The sequence below is a fragment of the Dromaius novaehollandiae genome, chromosome 39, assembly GCF_036370855.1.
Source record: "Dromaius novaehollandiae isolate bDroNov1 chromosome 39, bDroNov1.hap1, whole genome shotgun sequence".
Taxonomy (NCBI): domain Eukaryota; kingdom Metazoa; phylum Chordata; class Aves; order Casuariiformes; family Dromaiidae; genus Dromaius; species Dromaius novaehollandiae.
The window spans coordinates 31,665-55,232 of NC_088138.1; the positions used below are offsets into that span (position 1 = coordinate 31,665).

The window sequence follows — 23,568 nt, forward strand, 5'->3', positions numbered from 1 at the left end:
CTGCCTGGGGTGTAGAGTGCAGAAAGGGGAGTATGCAGAGGACAAGAGAACAAATCGAGAGCTCTGGGTGCAACACAAGTCAAAAAAAAAAAAAAAAAAAAAAAAAGGCAAAAAAGCAATGACACAGCAGAGTGACTCTGGGGGCACCAAAAGGAGGGCCCTGGGGCATACCGAGAAGCACCCAGAAAACTCCAGGGCAGGAGAAAAAGCTAAACAGAGACCTCTGCGCTGTGCCGCAAAACACACACAGGGCCCCGGGGCAGCCTGCAAGGCACGCAGAGGGCTCAGGGGCAACCCAAAATGTGAACTGAGGGGTCCTGAGGGCATCAGAGGGCAAGTGCAGGGCTCTGGGACAAACCAAAATACAAATGAAGGGCCTTGGTGCACACCAGAGGGGTCATAAGGCATGTCACAGGGTTCAATGCAGCTGACAGGATGGTGCCTGCAGGCTTCCTCCATCCCCCCCAGAAATTATCTCCCAGCTCCAGGCACATAGGCCCTGGCCCCAGACACACAAAGGACACTGTGGAGTGCTGAAAGCAAATCCAGAAGCAGTCTGGGGACCTCAGGCAGCCCTGCAGGGGCTCTGGCTGCCCCCACGATGATGGGAAACACCCCCAAGAGCCCCAGGGGTCCAGGCAACGCAAGGGAAATTCCCCACAGCTCTGGGAACAGCACCAGGCTCCCTGGGAAGCGCAGGGACTCCAAAGTACAAGGGACTCAGGGACCAGCTCCCAGCCCCAGACAGATCTTCAGGCAAACCGACAGCAGGAACCACAGACATGAGTGCAAAGAATAAGGCAACTATTTATTGTTTTACTGCACAGAAACAACACCTGGAAGAGAGTCTGCCATGGAGCTCAGTGTCAGCATGCTTCCCCTTACCTGTGATGCCTGAAGAGTCATCACCACACCAGTGTCCATCCGTCCGTCGGAAAGGGTCAGCTCCTGCTGCTGCCCTTGACGTGGCAGCTGTCCGAGTAGCCGACAGCCTACTCCTCTGCTTTTTCCTTCAGGGCTAGGATTCATCTCAGAGATGAGAGGAAAATGCCTGATCTCGCCTGTCTGCACTTCTGCCCTACCCCAGACTAGAGCCCTGCAAGACACTTCCACAGCTCTCAGCTCGCCTGTCACATTGCCAGTCTCAGTGTGATCGGCCTGCGCCATATCAAATCCAGAGCTCAGGTCAGCACGCAAAGCTGAATGCTGGGTATAGGGGAAGGTTACAAAGCCCAAAGGAGGGTTTGCAGCCTGCTGCTTAGGCTTCAGGGCTTACAGCTTATTATCTAAGGATTTAGCCCTTCTCATTTCTCAGCAAGTCATAAGCCCTGAACGCTAAGTGACAAACTGCAAGTCTTGGAACCCCAGCGGTTGCCGAGGCTTTAAAATTTATGGATGAGGTTGGATTTTAAATCCTGCACCCTGATCACTACATGAGCAAACTGTAAACGCTGACTGATAAAGACTGAGCCCCACAAAAGAAAGGAATAAACTGTAACTCCGGAGTGAGAGACCCTCAACAACAAACTAAACAATAAACCTTAAGTGAAAAATTCCAAACCCTCAACTTCAAGCAACAAGCACCAAAGCACCCACGAGCATGAAAAGTCAAGAGAAGCCAAGGAGTTCTGCCCACAGCTTAAGTTTTCCCTTCCTTCAGAAGTACAGCAGAACAGGAAGACACACCAGAACTGCATTACAGTTGCTGTTTAGAGGCTTGGTTTTAGCCACCATTCAAATGTGAGCATGTGCAAGCGTCACTCCACGGGACTGCACTAAGCTGCACTTGCACTGAACCTACCTGAAACCCTGCAAGCACTAATTCATCTCCAGGTCAGGCAATTAGTATGTTTGGTCCTCTCAGCTCCGTGGGCAAACGGCCAAGGCCAGCGGCGCCAGTGACCACACCTAGGGGACAACCGCCTTGCACCTCCCAGCACTGCTCGCATACGATGCGGCCCAGGACTTAGCTGCGTCCATGCTGCAAGTCAGAGCTCATCCTCCACGGCCGGCCACGCATCTCCACAGAGCTCCCAGCTGCAACGAGGCTCCTTCGACTGCCCAGCTGGGCTTCGGCACCTGCAAAGAGGCCAGAGCAGTTACCGAGAGGCTGGGCAACCGCACGGCCCTCCTGCTAGAACTGCTCCCTAGTCCAAGGCCCGTGATTGTTCCCACAGTCGTGACCGACCCTCCGTGCTGCTTCAGTCACCCTCTCTGGCTCCATTTCATCGCAAAGATGTCAGAGCGGCTCTCACGCACAAGCAGGCTCGCTCAGGCACCCAGCCACCTCCAGCCTTTGCTAGATGGTCCTCTGCAGGGAAACTCCGCCTCTGACGGACATTCTCAGAAAGCACTGTCCAGCCAAGGCAGGATAAAACTAAGGCCTCCAAAAACTCCAAACTCCAGAGAGACGGAGCTGATGGGTTTTGCTGTGTACTCTGGCGCTGTTGCTCATACACTCGTAACCCCATTTCTCTACTATAGCAAAGTTACTGTTGTAGCTGGCTCCTGAAAGAAACAGTAACTTGCGAAAACAAAAATCCCAGATAAGACAGTTGCATGCTTAAGACATCAGTTGTGAAGGACCTTTACTCTTAAAGTACAAACAATACTGGAACTCCTTGAACTCCTGGACTTCAAAGAAGGAAGCTCTGGAAGGTTTACGGCCCAGCATTAATAATACTAGAAGCAGTAATTGTTTGGAGGGACCAGAACAACAAAGAGCAAGGAGTTCCAAGGAAAGAAACGAGCCAGAAGCTACGTAAACGACTGCACTTACTAAGATAAGCTCAAAGCATCCTTCATCAGGAAGCGACAGTGGAGAGGGGGGCGGGGGTGTTGACAGCCCAGCATGGCCCCTCAGGAAGCACTAAATCAACGACGGGTCGAGCTGTAGACATAGGGAAGACACCAGTTTGCATAAAGGCAGACCTGACAGAAAAGTGGGCTCGATGCCAGCGTCGCGATCTCGAGTCAAGCTGCACCGCGCGGCAGCCCTGGCTGTGTGCAGGCAGACAAGAGGCAGTAACTGCAGACCGCGCTGACGAGCAGGACAGACAGCAGCAGCAGCTCCAGATCGCCCTACCGCGAGCGCCTGTCCAAACGCCCAAGGACTCGGAGCCTCTGCTGCTCTCTGCCTCCGCGACACCTTCCCCGGGAGCCTCTTCGCTGTCGACTACACACCCCACGGCATCTCTAGCTCACTAGCGCTCCCCCGCTGCACACCCACAGCCCCGCGCCTCCGCGAGCAGAGCCACCGCGGAGGTGTCCGTGACCCGAACGAGGCCGATCAATGGCACCCTCTGGGCACTGCCAATCACCAGCTCTGCTGAGCGCCAACCGCCTCTCGGCACCCGCCACACCAGCCCAAACACACAGCAATGACAGACCTCCAGCTGGACACGGGGACAGGGGGCAGAACAGAAGAAAAGAGGGGTAGAGAGCGTGGCAGAGGGATGGAGAAAGACAGAGAAGGATAGAGACCTGGCCCCAGGGTCAGGGCGCTGGACAAAGGAATAGAAAGAGAGGGAGAGAGGGCCACACAGATGGAGGGAGGGCTGCACAGAGGTCCAGGGAGCAGAAGAGAGAAAGAGAGGGAAGGGGAGGTGGGCAGAAAAATAGAGAGGGGCGAGGAGGGAAGGAGAGGTGGGCAGAGGGACAGGAAGCAAAAGAGAAGGGGGGAGAACCAGGCAGAGGAATGGGGATGGGAAGAGAACGACGGGGAGCCGGTCAGAGCGATGGGAAGAGAATGGGAATGATGAAGAGCTGGCCAGAAAGGTGGGGAGAGAAAAAGAGGGAGGGGAATTCAGATAGAGAGATGGGATAGAACAGGGGAAAAGAGGGAGAGGCAGGCAAATAGATGGGTGAGGAGCTGAACAGAGGGACGGAAAGAGAAAGAGAAGGCTGGAGGGGCGGACAGAGGGCTGGGAAGGCAAAGAGAAGTATGGAGAGACAGAAGAGAGCGGCAGAGGGACGAGGAGCAGGACAGAAGGACAGCGGACAGGCAGTGGGATAGGGAGAAGAAGAGGACGATGAAGAGCCGGATAGAGCAATAAGGAGCCAGTTAGAGGGATGGAGAAGTAGACAGAGGATGGAAAGAATAGAAGCGGGATGGGGAGCCGGGCAGAGGAAGGAGTGGCTAAACGAAGGGATGGGGCACCGGACAGAGCCACGGGGAAAGAAAGAAAAGGATGGAGCGCTGGACAGAGGGACAGGGAGCAGAACCGGATGGATCCAGATCCAGACAGCCCGCAACAGCCCTCGCCATGCTCCGACCCCACTCACCTGCCGAGCACGCAGAGCTCGCTGCACGCTGCCGTGCCCAAAGCCCGCTCGTGGGCCCGCTTGCCCGTTTCCCTGTGGCTCCAGGGCATCTGCAAGAGCAAGGGCGCGCGCACAGGCCCAGGCCGGGGAGGAACCCTGCGTTCGGTCACGGTATTTTACTGTTCCGTGCGCATTAGCCCCTTTCAGACGCTTAACCTCAAACACCCTTAACAACTTCAGTACCCGTGGTACCTAGTTTTTCCACACCCTCAAATCTTCCTTACTCTTTCCCATCTTGTTTGAAAACCCTCCCAGACCCCTTCTGTACTTACGTGCTTCCTCAAAATAGCATCACCGAAACCAACAAAACGGGCTGAGCTGCTCCTCTTCGAGCTGCCGGCCCTCAGAACAGGATCCTGCAAATCAATCAAACCACCAAGGTCACGGGGAGATTCTCATTTTAGATTTTTTTTCCCAAAGCTTTAATTATGGTTCGCTAACCTGGGCAAAAACAGATCCTCCCTTAAGCACCGTGACAATTTTTATTCTGGGGTCCCAAGTTGTTGTTATTTCGTTAAGCAGTTGGACCGAGCAAAGCAAGGCAAAGAGAGGTTAGCTCACAGGTTCACAGCTCACAACCGGGCATGAAAATCCTCATTTTAGGCCTCGCTGGTTATTCCAAGCGAACAGACCAGACTAAAGCTCCACAGAGGCAGGCGCGGCTTCACGCAGGCCTTGCGGCCCTGCTCGCAACAGCAACGCCGCACCGACCAGGCCTCTGGCGACCGCGGAGGGATCGCTCCCCCTCCCCTGCACACCGCGAACCGCAGGTTATTACCGCAGACCCGGTAAGGACGCACCGCCCCAGGGACGCACTCGACTCACCGGGGCTCCGGGCCCGCAGCGGGGACAGCGCCGGCCTCACCCGCCGCCGCCGTGGAACCGCGCCTGGCCGCCGCCACCACGCTGCTCCGGGCGCCGCCATGCTGCTCTGGGCACCGCGCGTGCGCCGCGAGCCAAGGGGCGGGGCTGCCCGGCAGCGCGCATGCGCCTTCGGCGAAGGCGGGGGGCGGAGGCCAGGATGGCGCCCTAGCGCCGCGCATGCGCCGGAGCTCCGCGGACCCCGGCGCTCCCGGTCCGGGCTGCCGCCGCCGCGGGCGCACCGGGGCTGCTCGGCCCGCGCCCGGCTGGCAGCCAGCGCGCAGGGCGGCTGCGGGCCGCGCCGCGCCTCATCCCGCGGCCTGCGAGCAGCAGAGAGCGCCGGCGGGCACGGCGGCCGCCCTTCCCCTCACCGGGGCCCCGGCACGCCCCGTGCGCGGACAGGGCGGTGCGCATGCGCAGAGACACCCCCCCCCCCCCCGGACAGACAGACAGCGCCCAACCCCCGCATTCCCCCCCCGGGTTCCCCGCGCGGCCGCGGGCCTCGGCCCACCCAGGGCCCCCTCAGCACCCCCCGCCCCGGCGCGTTTGTGCTGTGTCAGGGTTGTGGAGTGCTGAGTCACCGCTCTCTCTCCCCCCCCCCCCCCCCCCGCAGAGTCACTGCACAGGGCCAGTCTGCCCCAGACCCCCCCCCGCCGCCCCCGGAAACCCTCTGCCACCCCCAGACCCCCCTCGCTGCCCCCAGACGCCCCCCCGCCGCCCCCAGACACCCCCTGGCACTCCTGGACACCCCCCGCTGCCCCCAGACCCCCCACACCAGCCCCCAGAGTGCCCTCACCCCCCTCCCCGGACCCGGGCCTGCTGCCCCTGCCCCGTGCTGGACGCCTGAGCCCTCCCCAGCAGCAGCAGGCCCTGCCCGGGCCCCCGGCCCCCCCGGGCCCCATGCGGCAGCAGGCGGATAGCGAGGGGCAGGACGGACCCTTTATTGGAGTCGTGCCGGGGCGGGGGGCCCCGGCAGGCTGGCCCCCGTGGACGGGGCAGGGGGTTGCGGGTCCGGGGCCGGGGCTCAGCTGCACTCCTCCAGGCTCAGGCGGTCGAAGAGGTACTCGCCGAGCCCCAGCGCAGCCCCCGCGGCCCCCCCGGTGCCGGCCGCCAGGCGCCGCAGGTTGGTGGCATGGTCTCCCAGCGCCTTGATGGCCTTGACCTGCTCGTCCAGGTAGTGGGACTCGAGGAAGTCGCAGAGCTGCAGGACGCGGGGCCGGGGGTCAGCGACGCAGGGCGCCGGGGGGCAGGGAGGGACGGGGACAGGGCGGGGGGCCCGAGCAGCCTCCCCCGAGGAGCCCCCACGGCGGGACAGGGACCCCGCCACGATGGGGAGGAGACACCGTGACACGAGAGGGACCCGTGCGACAAAACAGGGCCCCCATGATGGCATGGGGACCCCCCCCCAATGACAAGATGGGGACACCGTGACACGAGAGGGACTCGTGTGAGAAAACAGGGCCTCCATGATGGCACGGGGACACCGTGACACGAGAGGGACTTGTGTGACAAAACAGGGCCCCCATGATGGCACGGAGACCCCCCCCCATGACGAGATGGGGACACCGTGACACAAGAGGGACTCGTGTGAGAAAACAGGGCCTCCATGATGGCACGGGGACCCCTCCCCAATGACAAGATGGGGACACCGTGACACGAGAGGGACCTGTGTGACAAAACAGGGCCCCCATGATGGCACGGAGACCCCCCCCCCATGACGAGATGGGGACACCGTGACACAAGAGGGACCCATGCGACAAAACAGGCCTCCTATGATAGGACGGGGAGGACACTGTGACACGAGAGGGACCCGTGTGACAAAACAGGCCCCCCCCGACAAGATGGGGACCCCCACGAGGGGAGGGGACCGGGGGGCCGGGCTCACTCACGTGCGGGTCGCCCTTCTCGGCTGCCAGGCGGTGCAGGTCCAGCAGCGCCTGGTTGACCGACTTCTCCAGCTGCAGGGCCGCCTCCACCGCCTCCAGCGCCGAGCCCCAGGCGTCGCGCTCCGGCTTCTGCGGGCGACAGAGGCCGTGGGGGCCGCGCCGGGGGGCCGCGGGGGCCGCGCCGGCACCCGCAGGCGCCCGCACCCCGCGCCCAGCCCCATGGCCCGGCACCCACCTTGACGTCGTGCAGCAGCACGCGCCCGCCGCGGCGGGTCTGGAACTGCAGCAGCTTCTCGGCGTGCTCCCGCTCCTCGTGCGCCTGCTCCCGGAAGAACCGGGCCACGCGGGGCAGCGCCACGTCGTCCCGCTCGAAGTAGAACGACTGCGGGGCCGGGGGGGCCGGGCGTCACGGCAGGGCCGCCGCACCCGCCGGCCGGGGCCCCCCACACCACACAGCCCCGGGACCCCAAACCCGCCCCGCGTCCCCCCCAGGACCCCTCCCAGCCCCCAGCCCCCTCGGAAACCCGCCCCAGGGCCCCTCCCTGCCCCATATCCCCCCCCACCCTCCTTATCTTGGCCGCGCAGCACCCAGCACCCGCTGGAGCCAGCCGAGACCGGCCCCGGGCAGGGGGCGGACGCCGGGGCCCGGACGCCGGGGGCCCGGGCAGGGGGTGGACGCTGGGGCCTGGACGCCGGGGGCCCAGGCAGGGGGTGGAGGCTGGGGCCCGGACGTGGGAGCCCCGGGCAGGGGGCGGACGCTGGGGCCTGGACGCCGGGGGCCCAGGCAGGGGGTGGATGCCGGGGCCCGGACGCCAGGGCCCCGGGCAGGGGGCGGACGCTGGGGCCCGGACGTGGGAGCCCCGGGCAGAGGGCAGCAGCGGTGCCCGGACGCCGGGGCCCTCACCATGCTCAGGTAGACGTAGGAGGCGTGGAGCTCCATGTTGGCCATGCGGTTGACGGCGGCCTCACAGTCGCGGTGGTAGTTCTGGCGCACCTGGGAGTCCATGGCGGCGGGACGCGGGACCGGAGGGGGCCGGAGCGCAGCGGAGCCGGGTCGGAGCGGAGCTGGGGCCGGGCCGGGGCGGGTCGGAGCGGGTCGGAGCGGAGCCGGTTCCGTTCAAGCACTGTTGAAGCAAGAACGCGGCTCTGCGGGCACAAAGCCTCGCGGCCGCTTTATACCCGACCGCCAGTGGGCGGGGAAAAGGGGCCCAGGCGTCCGGGCGCGGGGCCCTCCCCTGCCATCGAGGGGGGTGGCACGTGAGGGACCCAGGCGTCCGAGGCCCCCCCCCCCCCCCGCCAGCCCCGCATTTCCCCCAGGGAACCAGCGCCCGAGCCCCCTCCCTCCCCCCCCCCCCCCCCCGCAGGCCGGGGAAGGGACCAGGCGTCCGGGCTCCCTCCCCCCCCGCGGGGGCCGGGGCGGCTGGGCTGGGTGGGGCGGCCTTGTCCCCTGTCCCCTGTCCCCTGCCCTGGCTTGTCACGCGGCCGAGTCAGCGTGACTGGGTGCCGGGGGGGGCCGGTGCCCCCGGAGCGGGGCGGAACCAGCCCGGGCGAGGGTTCGTGGTTGGGCTGGATCGGTGGGGGGGGGGTCCCGGCAGAGCCTCGGCTGGGGGGGGCCCGGGGGGGGCCCAGTGCAGCCTCGGCGTGGGGGAGGGTCCCGGCAGAGCCTTGGGGCGGGGGGGTCATGGGCTCTGCTCCGGCCAGGCCACGCAAGCAGCTCGGCCCAGGTTGGCGCGAGTAAAGGCTGCGGCCTGGTCTTGGGGGGGGGCGGGGGGGCAGGCTCGGGAACAGCCTGGCCCGGGCGGGGGGGATAACTGCTCCTTAACCCCGGGGCAGGGACTAATTGGGGGGGCGGGGGGGGCTGAATCAGCTCCTGTGCCACGAAAGAGGAACTTGGCCGGGGAAAGCTGCTGAGTCGGGCGACTGCTGGGGCGGGGGGACCGGCGGGGGGGGGCATGGGAGGGCAAACAGGGTGCCGGGGGGGGGACGGGGTGCCGGGGGGTCCCTGGCGGCGCCGGGGGCTCTGTGCCCCACAGAAACCCTGCACGCAGCTTCTCCATCGCTTTTATTTCTCGGGGCTCCCCGGGGCCCCCCCCGCACACGGGGGCTGGCTCTGCTCCGGGGGGCTGTAGCTGAGGATGGAGCCCTGCGGGGAAACGGGGGGTGAGTGCGGGGAGACGAGGGGTGAGTGCGGGGAGACGGGGGGTGAGTGCGGGGCGGCCCCGGCGCGCTGCCCCCCACAGCGCTGCCCCCCCGGCGGCTCGCCCCCCCCGCCGCGCCCCCCCCGTGGCCCCCACTCACCCAGCCGCCCTGGCCCTGCACCCAGGCCGCCAGGCGCCGCGCCAGGAAGGACACGGCCCAGTCCAGCACCGTCCGCAGCGGCTCGGAGCCCTGCAGCACCTGCGGGGCCCCGGCGTCCGGGCGTCAGGCCCTCACCGGGCACCCGCTGCCCCCCCCGGCACCCGGGTGCCCTGCTCCGCCCCCCCGGGGCCCCCGCTCCCAGCTGGGACCTGCTGCCGGCCCCCGGGTGCCCCCTCGCCCCCCGGTCCCGGTGTCCCGGAGCCCCTGCCCCCCCGCCCGCCCCGCTGCCCGCAGCCCCCCCGCCCCGCTGCCCGCCGCGGGGCCCCGGCGTCCGGCCCACCTGCAGCACCACGCGGTAGGTGAAGTAGAAGAAGACGACGACGCGGCCCCAGTTGATGCCGCTCCGGAAAAGCTCCTCCGAGACCTCGGCCAGGGCGGGCAGGGCCGGGCGCCCGGCCAGGGCCCCCACCAGGCTGCGGGGTGCCAGAGGGGTCGGGGACGTGGGGGACGTGGGGCCGGCAGGGGCCTGTGGGGGCCGCGGGGGCCGGGGGGAACACAGGGCTGGGCGGGCGCCAGGGGGGCTGGCGGGGCCCCGGGCCTGGCAGGGATGCGAGGGCCGGCGGGGGCCGGCGGGGGCTGCACGGATGTGGGGGCCGGCGGGGGCTGCACGGATGCAGGGGCCAGCAGGGACGTGGGAGCTGGCGGGGTCTGGCGGGGCCGCGGGGGCCGCGGGGGCTGGGGGGAACACAGGGCTCGGGGGGGCCGGGGGGGTGGCGGGGCCGCGGGCCCGGCAGGGACGCGGGGGCCGGTGGGGGCTGCGGGGGCCGAGGGGTCGGGGCGCCCGGCTCTCACCTGTCCATCTCGGGGTCCCGGCTCAGGCGGGCCCAGACCCGGAGCGCAGCGTCCCGCAGCAAGGCCAGGGGGGGCCCGTCCACGGCGTCCCCCGGCTCCGCGTCCCCCAGCTCCGCCGGCAGCACCGGCCGGGGCGGCCCCGGGGCCCCCTCGAGCAGGGAGCGGACAAACCTGCGGAGGCAGCCAGGGACGGGGGGGCCTGAGCCGCACGCGCCGCGGGGGGGACGACGGCCTGATCCGCATGCACTCGGGGGGGGGGGGGGGGGGGCAGAATGATGGCCCGATCCACACATGCCCCGGGGGGGACGACGGCCCAATCTGCTTCCCCCCCGGGGGGGGCAGAACGACGGCCCGATCCTCATGCACCTGGGGGGGGGGGCGGCCCGATCCACACTTTGGGGGGGGGGGGCAGGCGGGGGCCCCGATCCGCGCTGCCGCCGGAGCCCAGGGATGACCGGATTGGCACGTGCCCCTGGAGCGGGGGGGGGCAGCGGACGGACCTCGATCCACGCTTCGGGGGGGCAGGCAGGGACCCCGATGTGCACTGCCATTGGGGGGGGGGGGCGATCCGAATGTGCCCCTGCGGGGGGAGACCCTGATCTGGACACGCCCCCAAGCAGGGGGGGCCGGATCCACACTCACCCCCGCAGCAGGGCAGCCCCGATCCGCACGACGCTGGAGACGCTCTCAGCTCCTGGGGGGACACAAAGCGGGAGGGAGCGGGGGGGCACGGGACCCCCCCCGGCAGCCCTGGCATCCGGTCAGAACCCCCCCACCTGGCAGAGGAGGAACCCTGGCATCCGCCCCCCCACACAACCGCGAAAGCAAAACGAAAGTGAAAGTGACCCGTTCCGCGCCCCCCCCCCCCGTACCTGCCCCACAAGGGGCCTCCAGGGCACCCCACCCTCCCTGCCCCTCCATGCGGCACCCCGGGCCCGCGGCTGCGCCGGTGCCGGTTCCGGACGCCTGGGCTCCGCGGCAGCGAGGGTGGGGCCGGGCGGCGACACTTCCTGGCGCCCTGCGGCCCGGGTTTGGGGGGGAAGGGGGGAATGTGGAGTGGGGCCCCCCCGCCCCGGGACCCTCTCGCCGCCCCGGGACCCTCTCGCCGCCCCGGGACCCTCTCGCCGCCCGACACAACGCTCAGCCCGGCCCGGTTCCCCTTTATTTCCAGACATCAAAAACCCGAGATACAAAACAAGTTACAAAAGAAAGAAAAAAGGGGGGGGCGCAGGGGAGTGCACAGACACCCGGGCTCCCCTGGTGGGAGGGGGGACCTCCCCCATGACATCATCGCTGCATGACATCACCCCCAAGGAGCCCTGGGGGGGCGCTGCCCCCGTGCCGGGGGGCTCCGCGGGGACACTGATTGCAAGGCAGGGCCCCCCTGAGCGGGGGGAGTAAACAGGGGTCCTGGCCCCGAGAGCCCCCGGGGGGGCGGTGGGGTGTCACTGGGGGGTCCTTTTGGGGGTCACGACCCCCAACAAACACCCGCCCTGCAGCCACTGACCCCCCCGCGGCCCCAGCTGGGGCACCGGCCCCCCCGACCCGGGAGTGGGGGTGAGGGCACCGGCCCCCGCAGCACCGCCGCACCCAGGCTCCAACCGCCGCCCCGGGGCCGCCCGTCCCCGCGCCGAGGGCGGGGGGTGTCGCCGCGCGTCCCTCCCCGGACCGGGGGTCCCGGGTGATGCCGTCACAGGCCTGGCCGGTCCGTCGGGGGGGTCACCGCTCCCCTGGTGGGGGGGACTGGCCCGGTCCAGCACCCCCAGTCTGCGCAAGTACTAATGAAGTCCAGTTTGTTAAAAAGACCCCCCTCCTCGAAGGCACGGGACCCCGAGGGGCTGGAGGGGGGTAGCACCGTCCCTGCCGGCAGGGCCAGTCCTGGGAGGGGGCCACGGCCCCCCCGGCTCTATGACATTTTCCAGATGGTGAGCGAGGCCGTAAGAACACCGGCAGCGAAGATGGTGATGGTCTGCCAGGTCGGGGTGCCGAAGTAGGAGAGCAGTCCTTCCTGGGGGAGGGGGAGCGTCAGCCAGAGCCAGGGTCCCCCGACCCCGTGGGACGGGGATGCTGCCCCCCCCAGCCCCGTGGGACCTGGACGCCACCCCCCCCCCCCCCGGCCCCGCAGGTGCCGGCGCAAAGCGCTTTTCCGCACCGGAGAAGGGGCTCCTTCAGTAGAACCCTTTCTCCCCCGCTGAGGGGCACGTTGAGGAACAGGGAAGGGGAAACGCGCGCTGGGCCGAGAGGACTGGGGGGCCCAACCCCCCAGCCGGGGGAAGGGTCTCCGCCGCCCGCGGGTGCCCGGCGACTCACCCATCCTCCCTGCGCCTGGATCCAGGCCAGGACGTGGTCGCGCAGATACTCCATGGTCCAGTTGAGGATGGTGCGAACCAGCTCGGGGACCTTGGTGCAGAGCGCCTGCAGGGAGGGCGGGGTGAGGGGGCGGTGGGCCGGGGGCGCGGGGGGGGCCAGGGGCGGGGGGGGGCCGGGACCCCACCTTGAGCACCAGCTTGCAGGCGAAGTAGAAGAGGGCGACGACGCGGCCCCAGTTGAAGGTGCGGTCGGCGAACATCTCGGCGGCCACGCGGAAGAAGACCTCCTTGGGGGGGTGGCAGCCCACCTGCTCGATCATCCTGGGGGGGCCGGGTGAGCGCGGGGCGAGAGGCAAGGCGGCCCCCCCGGCCCGGCCCCCCGGCCCGCACCCACCTCTGCAGCTCCGCGTTGCTGTCCAGCTCGTCCCCGATGCGCCGCAGACACTCGCCCAGGCGCTTCGTCTCGGCGCTGCAGGGCTGCGGCCCGCCGAGCTCCGCCTGGCCCAGCGCCACGGCCTGCGAGTCCCCGCAGCGCTCGACGCGGTCGCGGATGAACCTGCGGGCGGAGGGGTGAGCGGCGGCGGCGGGCGGCCCCGGCGGCCCCCGGCCCGCCCCGGCACTCACCCCCGCAGCAGGATCACCCCCGTCTGCAGGATCTGGTCCGACGAGGCCCCTGCGGAGAGCAGCAGCTTGGCGGCGGCTGGGGCCCCAGCCCGGCCCGGCCCCGGGGCTCCGGCGGCCCCGGCGGCCCCGGAGCCGCCCACGGGACCCCCCCCCGCCCGCCCGCCGCCGGGGCGGGGCCGCGACAGCCCCGACAGCCGGGAGCGGAGGCCCCGGCGCGGCCCCCGCCCCACTCACCGCCTCCTCCCGGCGGCGGCTCCGGCTCGCGGCCGCCGCCGCCGCCGCCGCCGCCGCCCCGCTGCGCCGCCGCCGCCGCCGCCATCGCCGCCCGCACCACGTGGTCCCGGCCGCCGGCGTCACGTGACACCGGCCGCGGCCGGGCAGGCCCCGCCCACGCGAGCCACGTGACAGAGCGGCGGTTGGGAGGGGTCACGCGACACGGTGCGCGAGCACAGACACGTGACAGAGCCGGGAACAGTGACGTAAAAGCCAGCGACTTCCCGGAAGCGGCCATCGGCGTGGGCGTGGTCTCCGCCGCTCTCCCGCCCCCTGGGCGTGGCAGCCCCAGAACCCCGCCCCCTGCCGCAGGCCCCGCCCCCCCACGGAGGCAGCTCGAGGCGAAGTCTCGATTCAGCACCTTTATTGGGGGCAGAGCCCCGACCCGGTCCCGATCCTGAGCCAGTCCCGGTCCCGACCCGGTCCCGATCCTGAGCCAGTCCCGGTCCCGACCCCGATCCCAAACCTGGTCGCCGCAGCGCAGGGTCGGGCTGGGCTAGGGCCTGTGCCAGCGCTGGGTCCCTCCGGCATCGCCCGACCGGCAGCGTCCGGCCTGCTGCCACCAGCTCTGGCGGCGTCTGCTCCGGCACTGTCCGGCCTGGTGCCGCCCGCTCCGGCACCGCCTGCTTCGGCGGCGTCTGCTCCGGTGCCGCCCGCTCCGGCATCGTCCATCCTGGTGCCGCCTGCTCCGGCATCGTCCGTCGCCCGCGGAGGCCCGGTCCGTGGGGCGGGAGCAGGGGCCCTTGGGGCAGAGGGGGCCCAGGCGTCCGGCCCGCAGCACTGCTGCTACAGGGACTCCACCCGCTCTCCCAGGCCGACCAATGGGCAGCTGCCTCGCCTCAGGCGTGCTGGCCAATCAGGAGGGCCATCTTGCTGCTGCCCAATAGAGCTCCGCCCTGCTCCACCAATGGGTGCCACTCCCTCCTCAGGCAGGCTGGCCAACCAGGAAGCAGGCCTCCCCATGCTCCTCCAATGGCATGCCTTCCCATGCTCCCTGCCCTCCAATGGGGCTCCTTCCCGCTCTCCTGGCTCCTCCACAGGCATGGTCCCGCCTCAGGCAGGCTAGCCAATCAGGAAGCGGGCCCTCTGGCCCCCGGCCAATGGGGTTCCTTCCCGCTCTCCGGCCCTGCCCAGGAGGGGCGGCACCGGGGGGGCCCTAGCGGGTGCCGGGGGGCGGCTGCGCGCACAGGGGCCGGTAGCCGTTGGGGGGCGGCGGGTCGGCCGGGCTCTCCTCCTCCTCCTCCTCCTCCTCCTCCTCCTCCGGGTCCACATCCGGGTCCAGGTGCCCGGGGGGGGCCGGGGGGGGCGCCAGGCGCTGCCGCCGCTCCCGCAGCAGCTGCCGCAGCAGCACCAGGGGGATGGGCAGCACGGCCGCCACGATGAGCCCCACGATGAGCCCCACGGCCCAGGGCGGGTATGGCCGCCGTGTCTCCGTGGCCTGCGGGCGACAGCGGCGGGTGGCGATCCCAAGCTGGGGGGCAGCAGAGGGGGCGACGTGGGGCACCCCCGGGTGCTGGGGGCCGTCATGGGCCCCCCCGGGAGGTGCCAGGGCAATCTCGGGGCACGGGGTGACATGAGGGGGGGGCCTGGGGGGAGCCAGGGGGCAAAGGCGGGGCTGGGGGTCCCAGGAGGTCCCAGGGGGGCAGAGGTGGGGCTGGGGGGTCCCAGGAGGTCCCAGGGGGACACCGGGGGGGGGGCAGAGGTGGGGCTGGGGGGTCCCAGGAGGTCCCAGGGGGGCAGAGGCAGGGCTGGGGGGTCCCGGGAGGTCCCAGGGGGACACCGGGGGGGGCAGAGGCGGGGCTGGGGGGTCCCAGGAGGTCCCAGGGGGACACCGGGGGGGGCAGAGGCGGGGCTGGGGGGTCCCAGGAGGTCCCAGGGGGGCAGAGGCAGGGCTGGGGGGTCCCGGGAGGTCCCAGGGGGACACCGGGGGGCAGAGGCGGGCCTGGGGGGTCCCAGGAGGTCCCAGGGGGGCAGAGGTGGGGCTGGGGGTCCCAGGGGGACACCGGGGGGGGCAAAGGCGGGGCTGGGGGTCCCAGGAGGTCCCAGGGGGGCAGAGGCAGGGCTGGGGGGTCCCGGGAGGTCCCAGGGGGACACCGGGGGGGGCAAAGGCAGGGCTGGGGGGTCCCAAGGGGGTGCAGGGCAACCTGCTAGGGGGTGCAGGGGCACCCAGGGGGGTGCAGGAGGAGCCGGGGGGAACGAGGGGGCACCCAGGGGTCCTGGGGGGGGGGGTTGGGGCACCCAATGACCCCATCCCACCTCAGGGTCCCACCGTGTCATGGTCCCAGGCCTGGTAGCTGGGGCGGCTGAGGGAGGTGAGGGGTGCGGGGGACCCAGGGGGGTGCAGGGGCACCGGGGGGGTCCCGGGGGGTGCAGGGGGTGGCGAGGTCTCACCGTGTCGCGGTCCCAGGCCTGGTAGCTGGGCCGGCTGAGGCAGAGCTGGCCCAGGCTGGCCAGCAGCAGGCACAACATGGCGCCCAGGCTGCCGTAGCGCCACATGTAGCCGTAGAGGCGCCAGGGCCGCCGGCCCAGCATCTGCTCCACGTCCGCCAGGAACCTGTGGTCTCGCGGTCAGCGGGGCCGGACGGGGCGCGGAGCTGCGCCGAGCCGTGCCGAGCCACGCCGCGGGGACCCGCTCACCTCTCGGCCCCGTAGACCCAGGCCACGGCCACGGCCTCGCAGGCCACCACGGCCACCAGCGGCAGCGTGGCCGAGTAGTCGTCGAACATGGCCACGAAGTAGCTGCCGGAGCGCTGGACGAAGAGCAGCCCCAGCACGAAGCCGCCGAGGCAGCAGAGCCCTGCGGGGACGGGGCGGCGGCGTGAGAGCGTGCGGGGCTGCGTCGCTGCTGCCGTGCCGTGCACGGCCGCCCCGTCCTCATCCCCGTCCTGCTCCTGCAGCGCCGTGCACGGCCGCCCCGTGCCCATTCCCACCCCGCCACACCGTGCATGGCCGCCCTGTCCCTGTCCTGCTGCTGCAGCACCGCACACAGCTGCTCTGGCTGCGTCCCCATCCCTGTCCCGCTCCCGCAGCGCCGTGCACGGCCGCCCCGTCCCTGTCCCCGTCCCCGTCCCCCGGCGCGACCCGTCCCCGTGCCGGTGCCCTGGGACGCACCGGTGAAGAGCGCGCGGCGGCGCCGCAGGGCCGGGAAGTTGTCCTGCAGCGGCGTGAGGATGCCCTGCATGGTGCCCAGCATGGTGCTCAGCCCCAGGTTCAGCAGCATGAGGAAGAAGAGCACCGACCAGAAGGGCGAGGCGGGCAGCAGCGTCATGGTCTCCGTGAAGGCGATGAAGGCCAGGCCGGTGCCCTCCACGCCCTGCGGAGCGGGAGCGTCACGGGGGCTGGGGGCGGGGGACAACCTTGCCCCTGCCCAGGGGGACAGCTCAGCCACGGCAGGATGGGGACCCACGCGGGGACCCTCACCCTGGCGTTGGGGCAGCCCAGACCCAGCCCACGGGATCTGCATGGGGACCCTCACCCTGGCGTTGGGGCAGCCCAGACCCAGCCTACAGGATCCGCGTGGGGACCCTCACCCCGGCGTCGGGGCAGCCCAGGAGGTGGTTCAGCCCCGGTCAGGCTGCTGGATCCGCGCAGGGACCCTCACCCCGGCGTCGGGGCAGCCCAGGAGGCGGGATCCATGCGGGGACCCTCACCCGGCGTCGGGGCAGCCCATCCCCGTCCCCGCCCCGTCACCTTGCTCATCTCGTCCTCGAGGCGGCAGTCGGAGAGGCCCAGGGCTCCGCGCAGCGCCGGCGGCACCCGCCGCAGCCAGGCGCTGTACTCGGGGGCCGCCAGGGCCGAGAGGTTCCCGGGCGGCGGCGGCAGCTCCGGCGGCCACGCGACCGCGGCCAGCAGCTCCGCGTTCCTGCGGGGGGGAGGGGCGGCGCTGAGCCGATGCGCGGCCGCCGGCCGGACCGGGACCGGGACCGGAACCAGCGCGAGGGCTGCACGTGGCCCCGGCCTGCAGCGGGGCCCGGGCACGGGGCACACGCGTGTACACGTGCGCAGGCATGTGCGCGAGGGGGCTGCACCCCCAACCCCGCGTGAGGGCCATGCGCTGCCCCACACGGCGCACCGTGCCCCCATCCCCGTGTAGGGGCTGTGCCCGTCCCCATGCGCCACACCGTGCCCGTGCCGCACGCCGTGCCCCCCATCCCCGCGCGAGGGCCGTGCCCCCCATCCCGCGCCAGGGCCGTGCCCCCCGACCCCGCATGAGTGCCGTGCACCGTCCCCGCGTGGTGCGCCGTGCCCCCCCCGTCCCCACGCGCGCCCGACCCACCGGGCGACGCACCCGTGCCCCCCGTCCCCACGCGGCCCACCCGTGCCCCCGTCCCCCCGACCCACCGGGCGACGCAGCCGTGCCCCCCGTCCCCACGCGGCCCACCCGTGCCCCCGTCCCCCCGACCCACCGGGCGACGCAGCCGTGCCCCCCGTCCCCACGCGGCCCACCCGTGCCCCCATCCCCCCGACCCACCGGGCGACGCAGCCGTGCCCCCCGTCCCCACGCGGCCCACCCGTGCCCCCGTCCCCCCGACCCACCGGGCGACGCAGGCGCGGGCGCGGCGCGTGGCGCGGAAGCCCAGCACGGCGAAGACCACCAGCGTGGCCAGCAGCGAGGTGGCGGCGTTGAGGGCGGCCACCAGCAGCGCGTCGCGGTGGCAGTCGTTGCGGCGCGGGTTGTAGCTCGAGTAGGCGATGACGCTGCCGAAGCCCAGCCCCAGGGCGAAGAAGACCTGCGTGGCCGCCTGCCGCCAGGCCTGGCCCGTGCCCCACGCCGACGCCTGCAGCGCCCCGGTGTTGGTGGCGGGGGGCGGCGGGGGCGGAGCCCCCCCCCCCCGGGGGGACCGGGGGACGCTGGCAGGGGACCCACCGCAGGGTGCTCCCGGGGCGGGGGGGGGCCTCTCTCCCAGGGGATCCCAGATCCCAGGAGCCTGCTGGGGGGGAGGGGGTTGGTCCCGGGGGATCCCAGACACCGCGGTGGGGCCCGTCCCGGGGCGGGGGGGTCCCGGGGGATCCCGGACGCCATGGTGGGGCCCGTCCCGGGGGGGGGCCCGTCCCAAGGGGGGTCGGTCCCAAGGGATCCCAGCTGCTGTGGTGGGGCCTGTCCCGGGGGGGGGGTGTCGGTCCCGGGGGACGCGGGGGCCCGTTCCGGCACCGGCGCCGCCTCACCTTGGGGGTGAACATGATGCGGACGCCCTCGGGGGCCCCCTCCAGCAGCAGCCCCCGCACCAGGAAGCAGAGCAGCACCGCGTAGGGGAAGAGCGTGCTGAAGTACAGCACCTGCGGGGGGGTCAGCGCTGCCCCACGGGGAGCCGGGACCCCCCACGGCACCGCCAGCCCTGCCCCACGGGGAGCCGGGACCCCCCACGGCACCGCCAGCCCTGCCCCACAGGGCCCAGCAGCATCGCCCCAACCCCCAGCAGCCCCCAGCTCTGGCCGCCCCACGGCCCCTGGCAGCCCCCCGTGATGCCCTCGTCACCCAGCAGCCCCCCCTGAGCCCCCGTTGCCCACCTTGGCCCAGCAGCCCCCCAGCAGCCCCCCGGCCCCCCCGGACCCACCTTGACCCAGCAGCCCCCCAGCAGCACCCCGGCCCCACCTTGGCCCACCAGCCCCCTGGCAGCCCCCCCAGACCCACCAGCCCCCCGGCAGCCCCCCGGCCCCACCTTGGCCCAGCAGCCCCCCGGCCCCCCCGGACCCACCTTGCCGGAGGACCGGATGCCCCCGAGCAGGGAGGCGCCGACCAGGACCCAGGCGCCCAGCAGCCCCCCGACCAGGGCAGGCTGCAGCCCCCCCCCGGCCCCGATGCTGGGCGCCACGTCCAGCGTCTCCCGGTACCAGAAGTAGGTGGTGGGCGAGCTGCGGGCGCACTCGGGCTCTGCCGGGGGGGGGGGGGTGTCACGGGGGGGGAGGTGCCCCCCCCAGGGGTGTCATCGTTCCCTCCGCCGTGCCCCCCCCCCAGCACCCACCGGAGGCATTGGGGCAGCCCTGCCAGGGCAGCAGATACCCCCCTGTACATGCCCCCCCCATGTGTGCCCCCCCAGCGACACCCCCGGAGGCATTGGGGCAGCCCTGCCAGGACAGCAGGTACCCCCCCGTGCATGCCCCCCCCCCCCCATGGGTGCCCCCCCAGTGACACCCACCGGAGGCATTGGGGCAGCCCTGCCAGGACAGCAGGTACCCCCCCGTGCATGCCCCCCCCCGTGGGTGCCCCCCCCAGTGACACCCACCGGAGGCGTTGGGGCAGCCCTGCCAGGACAACAGATACTCCCCCGTGCATGCCCCCCCCCCATGGGTGCCCCCCCAGTGACACCCACCGGAGGCGTTGGGGCAGCCCTGCCAGGACAGCAGGTACCCCCCCCGTGCATGCCCCCCCCGTGTGCCCCCCCGTGGGTGCCCCCCCCCCAGTGACACCCACCGGAGGCGTTGGGGCAGCCCTGCCAGGACAGCAGGTACCCCCCCGTGCATGCCCCCCCCCCGTGTACCCCCCCCCCAGTGACACCCACCGGAGGCGTTGGGGCAGCCCTGCCAGGGCAGCGGGTGCTGCAGCGAGCGCCCCAGGTAGAGCAGGCTCCAGGCGATGATCACGTTGTAGTAGAGGGCCACGAAGGCGCAGACCTGCCGGGGGGGTCAGCACTGGCCCCCGGGCGCTCCGGGACCCCCCCAGCCACCCTGACCCCCCCCCACGTGCCCTGAGCCTTCCCAGGGTGCCCCGACCCCCCCCCCGAGGCTGATGGCAGCCCCCAGGCACTTCGTGACACCTCCGGAGTGCCCTGAGCCCCCCATGGTGCCCTGAGACCCCCTGATGCCCCATGACCCCCCCCGGGCACCCCGTGACCCCTCCGGAGTGCCCTGAGCCCCCCATGGTGCCCTGAGACCCCCTGATGCCCCATGACCCCCCCGGGCACCCTGTGACTCCTCCCCCCGGGCAGCCTGTGCCCCCCAGTGACCCATAACCCTCCCCAGCGCCCTGTGCCCCCCCGAAGCCCCCAGCACTCGGCCCCCCGGCCCCCCCAGTGCCCCATGCTCGGCCCCCCCGGTGCCCCGTGCTCGGTGCCCCGTACCCCCCCCGCCCCCCGTGCCCTGCCCCCCCGGTCCCCCCGGTCCCCCCGCCCCCCCGGCGCACCAGGCAGCTGGCGAAGCCGATGCCGCCCAGGCGGGGGCTGATGCTCTTCCAGACGCCGATGCTGCCCTGGCGGATGCTCTGCCCGGCCGCCAGCTCCAGGAAGAAGAGCGGCAGCCCCAGGACCCCCAGCAGCAGCACGTAGAGCAGCAGGAAGGCGCCTGGGGGCGAGGGGGGGCTCGAGAGGGCCTGTCCCCCCCCCGTGCCCCATGTCCCCCGTGCCCCCCTGTCCCTGCATCCCCCCGTCCCCCCAGGACCCCCAGCAGCAGCACGTAGAGCAGCAGGAAGGCGCCTGGGGGCGAGGGGGGGCTCGAGAGGGCCTGGCCCCCCCCCGTGCCCCATGTCCCCCGTGCCCCCCTGTCCCTGCATCCCCCCGTCCCCCCAGGACCCCCAGCAGCAGCACGTAGAGCAGCAGGAAGGCGCCTGGGGGCGAGGGGGGGCTCGAGAGGGCCTGTCCCCCCCCCGTGCCCCATGTCCCCCGTGCCCCCCTGTCCCTGCATCCCCCCATCCCCCCAGGACCCCCAGCAGCAGCACGTAGAGCAGCAGGAAGGCGCCTGGGGGCGAGGGGGGGCTCGAGAGGGCCTGTCCCCCCCCGTGCCCCACGTCCCCCGTGCCCCCCTGTCCCTGCATCCCCCCATCCCCCCAGGACCCCCAGCAGCAGCACGTAGAGCAGCAGGAAGGCGCCTGGGGGCGAGGGGGGGCTTGAGAGGGCCTGTCCCCCCCCCGTGCCCCATGTCCCCCGTGCCCCCCTGTCCCTGCATCCCCCCGTCCCCCCAGGACCCCCAGCAGCAGCACGTAGAGCAGCAGGAAGGCGCCTGGGGGCGAGGGGGGGCTCGAGAGGGCCTGGCCCCCCCCCGTGCCCCATGTCCCCTGTGCCCCCCTGTCCCTGCATCCCCCCGTCCCCCCAGGACCCCCAGCAGCAGCACGTAGAGCAGCAGGAAGGCGCCTGGGGGCGAGGGGGGGCTCGAGAGGGCCTGTCCCCCCCCGTGCCCCATGTCCCCCGTGCCCCCCTGTCCCTGCATCCCCCCATCCCCCCAGGACCCCCAGCAGCAGCACGTAGAGCAGCAGGAAGGCGCCTGGGGGCGAGGGGGGGCTTGAGAGGGCCTGTCCCCCCCCCGTGCCCCATGTCCCCCGTGCCCCCCTGTCCCTGCATCCCCCCGTCCCCCCAGGACCCCCAGCAGCAGCACGTAGAGCAGCAGGAAGGCGCCTGGGGGCGAGGGGGGGCTCGAGAGGGCCTGTCCCCCCCCCGTGCCCCATGTCCCCTGTGCCCCCCTGTCCCTGCATCCCCCCGTCCCCCCAGGACCCCCAGCAGCAGCACGTAGAGCAGCAGGAAGGCGCCTGGGGGCGAGGGGGGGCTCGAGAGGGCCTGTCCCCCCCCCGTGCCCCATGTCCCCTGTGCCCCCCTGTCCCTGCATCCCCCCGTCCCCCCAGGACCCCCAGCAGCAGCACGTAGAGCAGCAGGAAGGCGCCTGGGGGCGAGGGGGGGCTCGAGAGGGCCTGTCCCCCCCCCGTGCCCCATGTCCCCTGTGCCCCCCTGTCCCTGCATCCCCCCGTCCCCCCAGGACCCCCAGCAGCAGCACGTAGAGCAGCAGGAAGGCGCCTGGGGGCGAGGGGGGGCTCGAGAGGGCCTGGCCCCCCCCCGTGCCCCATGTCCCCCGTGCCCCCCTGTCCCTGCATCCCCCCAGGACCCCCAGGACCCCCAGCAGCAGCACGTAGAGCAGCAGGAAGGCGCCTGGGGGCGAGGGGGGGCTCGAGAGGGCCTGTCCCCCCCCCGTGCCCCATGTCCCCCGTGCCCCCCTGTCCCTGCATCCCCCCGTCCCCCCAGGACCCCCAGCAGCAGCACGTAGAGCAGCAGGAAGGCGCCTGGGGGCGAGGGGGGGCTCGAGAGGGCCTGGCCCCCCCCCCGTGCCCCATGTCCCCCGTGCCCCCCTGTCCCTGCATCCCCCCGTCCCCCCAGGACCCCCAGCAGCAGCACGTAGAGCAGCAGGAAGGCGCCTGGGGGCGAGGGGGGGCTCGAGAGGGCCTGTCCCCCCCCCGTGCCCCATGTCCCCCGTGCCCCCCTGTCCCTGCATCCCCCCATCCCCCCAGGACCCCCAGCAGCAGCACGTAGAGCAGCAGGAAGGCGCCTGGGGGCGAGGGGGGGCTCGAGAGGGCCTGTCCCCCCCCCGTGCCCCATGTCCCCCGTGCCCCCCCCTTCCCTGCATCCCCCCGTCCCCCCAGGACTCCTGCAGGTAGAGCAGCAGGAAGGCGCCTGCGGGTGGGGGGGGGGTCGAGAGGGCCTGTCCCCCACCCGTGCCCCCCCTTCCCTGCCTCCCCCCCGGGCCCCTGCCTCCCCCCCGGGTCCCTGCCTCCCCCCGTCCCCCCAGCAGCAGCACCAGCAGCAGGAGGCTGCCTAGGGGCAAGGGGGGGCTCGAGAAGGCCCGTCCCCCCCCCCCGTGTCCCTGCCTTCCCCCGTCCCCCCAGGACCCCCAGCAGCAGCAGGCAGAGCACGGGAAAGGCGCCTGCGGGTGGGAGGGGGGCTCGAGAGGGCCCGTCCCCCCCCGGTGCCCATGTGCCCCGTGCCCCCCCGCGCACTCACCGCCGCCGTTCTGGTGGCAGAGGTAGGGGAAGCGCCACACGTTGCCCAGCCCCACGGAGAAGCCCACCTGGGCCAGGATGTACTGCGCCTTGCTGCCCCACGCGGGACGGGGGGGCGCGGGGGGGGCGCCGGCGGCCTCGGGCGCCGCCTTCCCCGGCCCCATGCTGGGGGCCCCCGCGTGCGCCCTAGTGCCACGTGGGGGGGGGGACGTGGACACGCGCGGCCGGAGGGCGCCGGAGCCCCCGAGCAGCGGCGGCCCGAGAGCCGCGTGGGCGCCGGCCTCACCTGGGCGCCGCCGGGCCGGGGCCGGGGCCGGTTCGGGAGCGGGGCCGGGGGCGGCCGCGGCCCTGCAGCGTGGCCGGTTGCATCAGCCGCGGCGGGACGGGGCGTGGCTCCGCGCCGGAGGGGGGGGGGGGGGGGGGGGGACGACTGCCCCGGCCCCGCCCC

At 71.9% G+C, this 23,568-nt stretch overlaps 4 protein-coding genes and 1 long non-coding RNA gene across 7 annotated transcripts; all 5 read right to left on the bottom strand.

Moving 5' to 3' along the window:
- Positions 1-787: 787 nt before the first annotated feature.
- On the bottom strand, positions 788-5,142 carry LOC135325474 (uncharacterized). The gene is made up of 2 exons (XR_010386434.1): positions 4,285-5,142; positions 788-2,890 (listed from the first exon to the last, which is right to left on the bottom strand). It is a non-coding gene; the product is annotated as an uncharacterized LOC135325474 (long non-coding RNA).
- Positions 5,143-6,103: 961 nt separating this feature from the next.
- LOC112979706 (ferritin heavy chain A-like) lies at positions 6,104-8,240 on the bottom strand. Its single transcript, XM_064503632.1, has 4 exons — positions 7,975-8,240; positions 7,306-7,452; positions 7,074-7,199; positions 6,104-6,385 (listed from the first exon to the last, which is right to left on the bottom strand). Exons 1-4 carry the CDS (start codon positions 8,074-8,076, stop codon positions 6,209-6,211), a joined length of 552 nt encoding a protein of 183 aa, XP_064359702.1. The 5' UTR covers positions 8,077-8,240; the 3' UTR covers positions 6,104-6,208.
- Positions 8,241-9,115: 875 nt separating this feature from the next.
- On the bottom strand, positions 9,116-11,226 carry LOC135325501 (apoptosis regulator BAX-like). Of its 2 annotated transcripts, XM_064503630.1 has the most exons (6): positions 11,093-11,226; positions 10,863-10,914; positions 10,221-10,391; positions 9,709-9,841; positions 9,369-9,467; positions 9,116-9,213 (listed from the first exon to the last, which is right to left on the bottom strand). In XM_064503630.1, the coding sequence occupies exons 1-6, from the start codon at positions 11,139-11,141 to the stop codon at positions 9,133-9,135; spliced, it is 585 nt and encodes a 194-aa protein (XP_064359700.1). In that variant the 5' UTR covers positions 11,142-11,226; the 3' UTR covers positions 9,116-9,132. The 2 variants fall into 2 exon arrangements, with proteins under 2 accessions (XP_064359700.1, XP_064359701.1); XM_064503631.1 differs by lacking the exon at positions 9,369-9,467.
- A 139-nt stretch (positions 11,227-11,365) lies between these two features.
- Positions 11,366-13,540, bottom strand: LOC135325499 (apoptosis regulator BAX-like). The gene is made up of 6 exons (XM_064503627.1): positions 13,388-13,540; positions 13,154-13,202; positions 12,924-13,085; positions 12,715-12,850; positions 12,531-12,635; positions 11,366-12,228 (listed from the first exon to the last, which is right to left on the bottom strand). Exons 1-6 carry the CDS (start codon positions 13,470-13,472, stop codon positions 12,127-12,129), a joined length of 639 nt encoding a protein of 212 aa, XP_064359697.1. The 5' UTR covers positions 13,473-13,540; the 3' UTR covers positions 11,366-12,126.
- Positions 13,541-13,773: 233 nt separating this feature from the next.
- Positions 13,774-23,547, bottom strand: SLC6A16 (solute carrier family 6 member 16). 2 transcript variants are annotated; one of them, XM_064503625.1, is made up of 11 exons: positions 23,407-23,547; positions 20,547-20,704; positions 19,927-20,038; positions 19,123-19,298; positions 18,593-18,703; positions 17,963-18,204; positions 17,117-17,288; positions 16,538-16,739; positions 16,064-16,223; positions 15,818-15,980; positions 13,774-14,864 (listed from the first exon to the last, which is right to left on the bottom strand). In XM_064503625.1, the coding sequence occupies exons 1-11, from the start codon at positions 23,487-23,489 to the stop codon at positions 14,497-14,499; spliced, it is 1,947 nt and encodes a 648-aa protein (XP_064359695.1). In that variant the 5' UTR covers positions 23,490-23,547; the 3' UTR covers positions 13,774-14,496. The 2 variants fall into 2 exon arrangements, with proteins under 2 accessions (XP_064359695.1, XP_064359696.1); XM_064503626.1 differs by having other exon boundaries at positions 23,122-23,523.
- Positions 23,548-23,568: the final 21 nt, after the last annotated feature.

Excerpts from the sequence above, each read along its gene's own strand:
- LOC112979706 (XM_064503632.1), bottom strand. The coding sequence starts at position 8,076 with ATGGACTCCCAGGTGCGCCAGAACTACCACCGCGACTGTGAGGCCGCC. Across the intron at positions 7,453-7,974 it reads CCTACGTCTACCTGAGCATG|TCGTTCTACTTCGAGCGGGA; the intron begins GTGAGGGCCCCG and ends CCGGCCCCGCAG. Across the intron at positions 7,200-7,305 it reads TGCTGCTGCACGACGTCAAG|AAGCCGGAGCGCGACGCCTG; the intron begins GTGGGTGCCGGG and ends TGTCGCCCGCAG.
- LOC135325501 (XM_064503630.1), bottom strand. The coding sequence starts at position 11,141 with ATGGAGGGGCAGGGAGGGTGGGGTGCCCTGGAGGCCCCTTGTGGGGCA. Across the intron at positions 10,392-10,862 it reads GGGGCTGCCCTGCTGCGGGG|GTTTGTCCGCTCCCTGCTCG; the intron begins GTGAGTGTGGAT and ends CTGCCTCCGCAG. Across the intron at positions 9,468-9,708 it reads CCTACCGCGTGGTGCTGCAG|GTGCTGCAGGGCTCCGAGCC; the intron begins GTGGGCCGGACG and ends GGGGCCCCGCAG.
- LOC135325499 (XM_064503627.1), bottom strand. The coding sequence starts at position 13,472 with ATGGCGGCGGCGGCGGCGGCGCAGCGGGGCGGCGGCGGCGGCGGCGGC. Across the intron at positions 12,636-12,714 it reads CCTGCAAGCTGGTGCTCAAG|GCGCTCTGCACCAAGGTCCC; the intron begins GTGGGGTCCCGG and ends CCCTCCCTGCAG. Across the intron at positions 12,229-12,530 it reads TCCAGGCGCAGGGAGGATGG|GAAGGACTGCTCTCCTACTT; the intron begins GTGAGTCGCCGG and ends CCCCTCCCCCAG.
- SLC6A16 (XM_064503625.1), bottom strand. The coding sequence starts at position 23,489 with ATGCAACCGGCCACGCTGCAGGGCCGCGGCCGCCCCCGGCCCCGCTCC. Across the intron at positions 20,705-23,406 it reads CCCGGCCCGGCGGCGCCCAG|GCGCCTTCCTGCTGCTCTAC; the intron begins GTGAGGCCGGCG and ends CCTCGCCCCCAG. Across the intron at positions 17,289-17,962 it reads GCCCGCGCCTGCGTCGCCCG|GAACGCGGAGCTGCTGGCCG; the intron begins GTGGGTCGGGGG and ends TCCCCCCCGCAG.